Source organism: Ammospiza caudacuta, chromosome 7 (genome assembly GCF_027887145.1).
Source record: "Ammospiza caudacuta isolate bAmmCau1 chromosome 7, bAmmCau1.pri, whole genome shotgun sequence".
Lineage (NCBI taxonomy): Eukaryota > Metazoa > Chordata > Aves > Passeriformes > Passerellidae > Ammospiza > Ammospiza caudacuta.
Genome location: NC_080599.1, coordinates 20,457,502 through 20,465,974, shown reverse-complemented (window position 1 = coordinate 20,465,974; position 8,473 = coordinate 20,457,502). Strand labels below are relative to the sequence as shown.

Below are 8,473 nucleotides of genomic sequence, written 5' to 3'. Positions count from 1 at the left end.
GAGAAGCTCAGCCCTCCCAAAACAACACCCACACAGGTGTGATCCAAGGAAGCTGAGCAGCCTGGACACAGGGAATTGTTTGCACCCTGCAAGAAGAAACCTAAAAATAAAGCAACTGACAGCATCCTCCAGCTTACCTGGTGGCAGCACAGCAGCTCACAGCTCACAGCCCTGGCAGGGAGGTGCTGTGACACATGTTTGCAGCTGAAACACCACACAAATCTCCCTCCTCACGTGGATCTGGGAAATGCACCTCAGCTCCTCACCTTCCCACACAAGTGAAATACTTCCTGTGGGTAGCAAGACTGAGAGAGCCCATTTGGTTCACTTAGCTAGGTGCTGAGATGGGGCCTGCTTTGCAAAAGCCTTTCTGAATTTCCAGCAAAAATCAGCTCCTGTCTGACTGGGGCTTCAGCACGCTTTTTTTGGTGAGGTTTGGGGTTTTGGGGTGGGTTTTTTTGGTTGTTTGGGGTTTTTTTTAAGCCAGTGTGTGTTTATAAAGCACTACCCAAATCATAGCAAAGGCCTTAATTCTACCCAGCTGAAACTGAGTCAAAGTGACTTTGCCAAGTCACCAGGAAGCTGCGGAAACCACACATATTCTTTGGACCTCGGGAAGAAAAGACCACAACCTTTATCAGTTTGTCAGAGGCAAGCTCTCAGCTTTGTCATTTTGAGCTATTTTTATCCACTTTTTAATCCCAGATCCTAGAAGAATCCATCCTGGGAATAACACCAGGTGCATTTGAAGGCAGAGGACAACATGTTTCATATTTATCAGTTCTGATTATCAACACTTTGCCTCTGGAGGATCAAAAATACTCAAACCCAAGAACATTTATTTATCTGAAGGGCCTGGGAAGCTGATACCATTCCTACAACACAAAATGTGACCAACTCTCAGAACTGCTGTGCTGGAAGTTGATTTTGCCCTCAAAGCTTCCAGCCCCAAAACCTTGCTGTGTTTTTGTGAGCTTTTCACCAAGCTCAGCTGAGCCCAGGCTCTCTAAGGCCTCACAGATGTGCCTGAAGCTCAGCACAGCAAAACCAAATCCTAAGAGCAGCCTTCACTGCGCTGCCTCTGTTCTGCGGGCTGCTTTGTGGGTTTGCTTCTCAGAGCAGCAGATGAGCCACGGGGAGCTGGGAGCATCCCTGTGCACACAAGCATGTGCATCCTCAGCATGCCAGAGCCAGGACAGGCAGCACCTGAGCCCCTCACTGGGCTCAGCCAGCTGTCCTGGGGAGCCCCAGCAGAGGAGAAAGGCAGAGGCACAGCAAATGCAGGCAGGACAGCAGGGCAGTGGAGTGTGTGGGGTCAAATCACACCCCTGAGGCAAAGGCAGCACCTCTCAGATGGCCATTGATGGTGGGACAGACCACAGCACTAATTTTGGCAGCTGGTTCTGCCCCCAGCTCCTCAGGACACCTCCATCCTTAGGCTGTGCCCCAGACGTTGCCACACCACCAGTTGCAGCACTGCCCAGCAGTTTCCATCCTGCCTGGTGTCTCACTGGCCCATCCTCCTGGGAGAGGCAGCCTGGTGTTTTTCACAGAATTCACAGAATTAATGAGCTGGAAAAAACCTCCAAGGTCATCAAATCTAACCCAGCCCCAGAACCTCAACTAAACCCTGGCACCCAGTGCCACATCCAGGCTTTGTTAAACACACCCAGGGATGGGGACTCCACCACCTCCCTGGGCAGCCATTCCAGAGCTTTATCACCCTTTCTGCAATATCCAACCTGTATTTCCCTTGGTGCAGCTTGAGGCTGTGTGCTGTGGTTCTGTCAGTGCTGCCTGGAGAAGGAGCCCAACAGCTTTGCTCCCAGTCCTGCATCCATCCCTCCCATGGGTTGATGTGTGAAAAAAATCCACACCCACCCCTGGACCAAAAATCCTTCAAACTACAACCACTTTGTCAGGGTGAGGAAAAAGGCTTCTCCCAGCATGCCTTGCTGTGATATGCAGATTTAATGTATCCCATTGGCCCTTCCAATCCTGTGCCCTCATCCCATTGGCCCTGGTGTTCTGCCCTGCCCTTCAAAATCCCAATATAAACTCCTGCTTTCCGTCTTTTGAGTGGCTCTTCATTTCTGGACTCTTATGATGAAAAAGCTCAATAAAGCTCTCTTTGGAACCCTACAGAAAGAGCTGAAATGATCCAGTGTGAGCACAGATGTGTCTGTGCCACCGAGGTGTGTTTTTCAAGAAGCTTCTTCAGGAAAGCTGTGTCACTGATGCTCCAGGAGCAGTCTGCTCTGCAGATGCTGTGCATGGATCAGCTCTCTTCTCTGACACCAGAACAGAGCACAGGAGCAATCCCTGGAAATTCTTCCCAGCAGCCAGATCACCCCAGAGAGATAAATCACAGCCTGGCTGGGTTTAGTCACTGCTCTGTTTTGAGGCTGCCTGTTGCATAACAGCAGAACAACAAAATCTTGTGCCAGCTCCTAGTGCCTCCCCAGCCAGGGTGCCCTTTTGCACCTGCCACAACAGAATTCTCCCCTCAATGACATGGGGACAGCAATGGAATCACCATATCCCTTAAAATATAGCTCAGGTGCTGTTCTTGAAGGGTTTCAGTTGGGATGGGTTCTATGTAGGACCAAAATAAAAAGTAGATTTTCCCACAAGGGAAAATGCTGATCAAAACAGAGCCCTGACATTATTTCTTCACAGTGGGACAATAAGCAGTGATGTTTAAAGCATGTCATTGAAATATTTGTATGGATCTCTTTTAAACACAGCATATTTTGTAGATGAGAATGACAAAAAGAAGTCATAATAGAAAACTCACTAATTTCTCACCATTAAGGTAAGTGCCTCAGCCACATTGCAGGCTCATATGCTTATCCTGACCCAGCCCTTCACTGGAACAGCACAGTGATGGTAGAAGTTGCAAAGGTCACAGAAAGCAGGAAATGTGGCATTTTACAGGAGGCTGGAGGAACCCAGCCTGTGGCCTCACTTCTCTTCATGCAAGAGCAGAAATGCTGCCATGGCCCAGGGCACCCCATAGCCCCCTGCTCCCCCCACTGCTGAGACCTGGGCACCCATCTTGGGGTGTCCTCCTGCCTTCTGGGCATGAAAAACACACAATGAGCAAGAAAACAAAAAAAAAAAAGAACAGGGAGGAAGGGTAAAAAACCCAAAAATATTGGTGCAAGAGGAGCCAGCATTCTCCAGGTTGCATTTTCTCATCAACAGCTGTGTAGTCAAACTTTCATAATGTATTCAAGAGGTTCCCAGGACCCTCAGAAGGACCTTTACTCCAAGGCAGGAGCACTGATGCAGCACTGGTGGTTTGACAGTGCTGCAGAACCTCTCTTCATGTGCAGAGGGGATGGGGGAACCTCGTTCCTAAAGGAGCGTAGAGTCAGTTTTTTATTTGAGTTTATTTCAAGTTTGTTTCTGCATGGGGTCATTGAAAGATCAATGATCGGAGTTTGGGAAAAAACCCCACAAAAAACAAAAAAACAAACAAACAAAAAAAATGCCCCAAAAACCAAAGAAACCAAACCAACAAAGGAAAAAAAAAAAAAAAACCAAACAAAAAGCCTGCCCAAAAATGAACAAACCACCAAACAAAAAAAACCACAAACAAACAAACAAAACCACACCAGAAAAAAAAAAAAAAACCAAAAACCAACAAAAAAACACTAAAAAAAAGAAAGAAACACAAAAAAGCCCCACAAAAACCAACCTTTTCAAGCAACATACAATCACAGTGCAAATCACAGCATCCAAAGCTTGTGGTTGTTAGACCAGATTCTTTGGAATTTTTCCTAATTCAAGTCCTCCATACTCTGTCCCTGGATGTGCTTTATTCCATCTCCTTACACACCTCTTCAGCTCTTTTTGAGGTGAATAAATAAGAAATAAAAGGACTGATGGTGAATCAGACATGGGGCAGGAGGCAGTGCCATGCTATAGAGAAGGCTCCTGGAAGTCTGCGAGGTGGCTGTACCTGGGGTTCTGCCGTAAGCTGTTGTACACATACATGGTGAGTTCTGGGAAAACCTCCAGGAAATACTCAGCATAGTCTCCTATTTTGTTGGTGATCCTGAAAGAGAACAAAAGCAAACAGGATTTTGAAAGCCTGTCCAAGGGGAGGATGCCCTTGCAGAAAAAAAGCCATTCCAGAGAGGCTTTCTGATAACTTGGAGAGGTTTCCTAGAAATCCCAGAGCTGCAACTTTTCTACTCCTCAATCCTTTTTTCTTTTTTTTTTTTTGGCTAATGCTCCAACACCTCCATGTGTCTTTCACTTTCATCTTGGGTAGATCTCTCAAGCACGTGGTGGGGATACTTGGGCTTGTCCTGGGCAAAGACAGGACTTGGTGATCCTTGAGGGTCCTCTCCAACTCAGGATATTCTCTGATTCTATGGCAGGGGCAAGGATGAGAACACTTACTTTTCATCTTTATGTTCATCCATGTTTCTCATGAGCCTCAGCAGTTGGGTGACATTATTTCTGTATTTGGTAGGTTTTGCATTCCTGGGTTTTTCCATGGCATGTAAAATATCTTTGTCAATCTGAAAGAAAGCACACAGATTATTCCCTGCCTTTCACACCCCACAAAACCCAATAGACTTCAAAGATTTGCTAGCCAATTTGAGAATGATCAACCCCTTTTATCACCCCAGTTAGCAGAGCTCCCTTTAGTATCAACATCCTCTGACTACATGCAAAACAATTCGACTGAATTGTTATTTCCAGTTGTCTGTATTTTGTGTGGGGCTACTTTTTCCAGTTCCATTTTTAAACACTCAGAAAATCTTCTGCCTGAATGTCCAGCTCAAGCCTGATACCAACCCAAATTCCAGAGAATTACCGTTTTGGTCCACTGTGGATAAGGAAAAGCTTTCTTAGTGACATTAGGATCTTGAAAAACACTTTTTTTGTTTTGGTCATCTTTGATTTTATTCCATATACTCTTCAGGAAGTTGAACCTGCTGTGGGATGAGAAGCTTCATTAGCTGCAGTGGGATCTCCCAGTGGGATTTCCCAGCACTACAGGCAATTCCCACAGCAAAATTCCACGTCCTTTGTACTCCCAGGCCTTACCTCTGAATGCTCCAGAAATAGGGATGTTTGCTCAACCCTTCCAAGCCTCGTTCATCAGGAGAGGACAGGCTTTGTACCAGGTCCAGAGCCTCTGTGTAATCTGGGGAATTGGGAGCCAAATCCTCAATTCCAACTTGCTGGAGGGTTTTCCTACCCCCTGTTAAAATGTAGAGCACGAGCCTGCCCAGGGCCTGCAAAGAGACATCACTGCTCCCGTGTCACTGGCACCCAGCCTCCAGCCCTATGGAAGAGGACTCATATCCCCAAACCCTGCAGGGGCTCAGAAGTATAAAATACACACCTGTTGGAACCCTGGTCACTGAGAAGTTTAGACTTTTATCCCATCTCATTACCCTTTCTGTGCTGAAAGGCACTGACCCCCAAAAGAACACTGCGTTTCACCTGAAGCCACGGAGAAGGCTTCCAAAATTGAATGATAAAACTGAGATTATGGGTGTGTAGTTTGATTAAAAGTGTGTAATATCACATGGTGGAAAACTTAGAGTTTAAGGGTTTAGACTATAGTAATAAATGTAAAGCAAGATGGAGGTTTTAGGGCAGAGGCTGGTCCTTCTTCTTCACCTTCTTCTCCATGGGTTTGGGTGGTTTTGTGTAATTGGATAAAAAAGTCCATGTTGTGGGCTACAGGTGGTTGGGATAAAAGTAAAAATAATTAAAATGGGTTGGGTCATTGGGTTAAAAGTAAAAAAGATTTAGGTGTTATTTCTCAGTTGGACAGTTTATCCTTAAAAGGCCTTGTAGACCGAGAGAGACATGGCTCCATTTTTAGTTTGTTAGAGTGAAGTGCTCTAGAACTCAGGGTTTGTGAGACTGCAATATAGATAAGAACTACTGAACATCCGAGTCCCAACAAGAAATACCATCTATATGCATTTAATCCTGACCCTGGCAAAAAGAAGTTAAGACTCAACACACCCAACACAAACCTCGAAGCTGTGTGCACCAGGACAAAGGAGATGGGCATCCAAACCAACATCCCTCTTATGCAACACCTGTCACTACACCAATTTCCCCACAAATCAAAAACATTTTCTAGCTGGAAATTCAAAAAGCCTTTCCCTAGAACCCACAGCTACAGAGCACCCAAGATTTTAAGCCACAGGTTGGTTCACAGAGAACTTACCTGTAGATCTGACTTTACAAGTTCTTCTTGGCCTTCAATCGACCTTCTTTTATTACCAAAGTCCGCCAAGTAAATTTTGCCACCTAAATCTGGGGAAATAAGAGAAATTGTTAGCAAATAAAGGTGGCAAACTTCATATGGTCCATTGCTGACTTCTGGATGGCCCCTTCTTTAAAACACAGTTCTCTGGAGGCACCTGTGATGGGTTGGTCTGCCTGCAGAGCCCTGGAGCAGTGGGGAGACCTAATGGGATGTGTAAGCTTGTTCTCTCTGTGAACCTATCTGTACTTATTTAAAGAGCAGATCTGTCACAGACATATTTTATGAAAAATCCTCTCATTAGGATCTTTTCTCCTGAGAAGCTGAGAGGCCTCGGAAACAAAATGTAAACAATGGTTATCTGCTGCTGTGGAATACAACAGATGGATCTGTGATTGGTCTCATGTGGTTGTTTTTCATTCATGGCCAATCACAGTCCAGCTGGCTCAGACTCAGGTCAGTCACAAGATTTTATTATCATTCCATTCCTTTCATTTCAAGCCTTCTGATGAAATCCTTTCTTCTATTCTTTTAGTATATTTTAATATAATATACATCATAAAATAATAAATCAGCCTTCTGAAACATGGAGTCAAGATTCTCCTCTCTTCCCTCGTCCTGGGACCCCTGTGAACAGCACCACAGAGATCTAAAGCCACCCCATTCAGCACAAAGACATCTCTACTTTTACAGACAGCTGTGAGGCACCTTCTTCTCTAAACTTCAGGGAGAGCAAAATGAAAACATAAAGAAAGCAAAATGAAAGTATAAGGAAATCAAAACGTAACCTATTACGAAGTTCCCGGGTTGTAGATCCTGGTGAGCAAACCCAAGGGAGTGTAACTCTCTCAGTGCCTGGAAGATGGTCTTCAGAGCAGCTTTGTAATCCTTCTGGCCCTCAGGGTCCTGCAGGTGCTCCTGGAGGTTTTTCTCCCAGAGTGGGAAGCACAAGTACATGCAGCCTTTTTCCTTCTCAGACTGGAAGAGCTTCAGTAGATGTTCACTGTGAGAACATTTTTCAAGGAACTCTTTCTCTCTGTCACCCTCTGCACTGCGAGTTATTTGCACTGCCACCTCTGTCCCCCCATGCAGCCCGAGGTAGATGCCATCCTGAATTTTCTGCTGGATGTATGGAAATGTCTTCAGTTTGCCAATCATGGGGCGATACATTTGATCGAGGCTTTTCAGCTGATCCCTCCAGCGTTTGCTGTGTGGCTCCCATGCTCTGGGGGTTTCTGGAACAAACCTGACCTTATGCTCACGAAGAAGATTTTCCATGCTGGGAGAACGATTCCTCCTGGCAACTGCAATCAGGTTCCCACGATCCGTCCTCGCTCCCTTTTCACACAACAACTTTGCTATTCTGCGATCATCTTTCTCCACAGCCACCATCAGGGCTGTGTTGCCTTCCTCATCTGCATCATCAATATCTATCTCATCCTTCTCCAGCAAAGCTGTCACCAGCTCCAGGCTCTCCATTTCAACAGCCAGGATGAGGGCAGTTTTCCCACATTCATCTTTGCTCTTCACATCCACACCGTGCTCCAGCAGGAAAAGAACTATGGGCACAGGTGACACATGCTTTCTTTTGCCTGAACCCTCCTTTAGGGCATGGATCAGGGCATTCCTGTCTCTGTTGTCACGGATGTTCACATCAGCCCCCATCTCCTGGACCAGGATTTTCACAGCTGAGAAGTGGCGCTCCCTGCAAGCGTCCATCAGCGCTGTGGCCCCTCCTTTGTGCAGCTTGGCTTTCTCCTGGCTGGGCTCCCTCCTCAAATTCACCTTTGCCCCTCTGCTGTAGAGGAACCTCAAAGCTTCCTCCCTCCCGTACCACGCAGCCTCCATGAAGGCTGTGAAGCCATTGATGTCCTGCTCGTGGATGTCTGAGCCACGCTCCAGGAGGAGCTCCAGGACCTCCACGTTCCCTGCAATCCCTGCCTCAGTAAAGGCAGTGCCCCCATTGTCCTTCCTGGCATGCACAGAGGCTCCCCTGGCCAGCAGAAGCCGGACCAGCTCCTCCTCATCGATCCTCACTGCGGTCTGCAGGGGTGTCCAGCCACTGCCCACCTTGGAATTCACATCTGCCCCTAGCTCCAGCAGCTCCAGCACAGCTGCTTTGTTCTTGCTGTACACAGCATCATTTAGCTCTGAGTTAAGGACTTCTGCTGTCTTCGTTCTGGGAAGGGTGGAGGTCTCCTGGTTGTGAGCTGGGGGCTCCAT

General features: G+C 46.6%; 1 protein-coding gene across 1 annotated transcript; it reads right to left on the bottom strand.

Annotated features, from left to right (window-relative positions):
• Positions 1–3,811: 3,811 nt before the first annotated feature.
• RNASEL (ribonuclease L) lies at positions 3,812–8,473 on the bottom strand. The gene is made up of 6 exons (XM_058808924.1): positions 7,039–8,473; positions 6,212–6,300; positions 5,068–5,258; positions 4,835–4,955; positions 4,414–4,535; positions 3,812–4,063 (listed from the first exon to the last, which is right to left on the bottom strand). Exons 1-6 carry the CDS (start codon positions 8,471–8,473, stop codon positions 3,928–3,930), a joined length of 2,094 nt encoding a protein of 697 aa, XP_058664907.1. The 3' UTR covers positions 3,812–3,927.

Bases quoted from the DNA above. Each gene is read 5' to 3' on its own strand.
- RNASEL (XM_058808924.1), bottom strand. From the start codon at position 8,473: ATGGAGCCCCCAGCTCACAACCAGGAGACCTCCACCCTTCCCAGAACG. The intron at 5,259-6,211 runs GTAAGTTCTCTG...GTCTCTTTGCAG, and splicing joins TTGTAAAGTCAGATCTACAG to GCCCTGGGCAGGCTCGTGCT. The intron at 4,956-5,067 runs GTAAGGCCTGGG...CTCATCCCACAG, and splicing joins TATTTCTGGAGCATTCAGAG to CAGGTTCAACTTCCTGAAGA.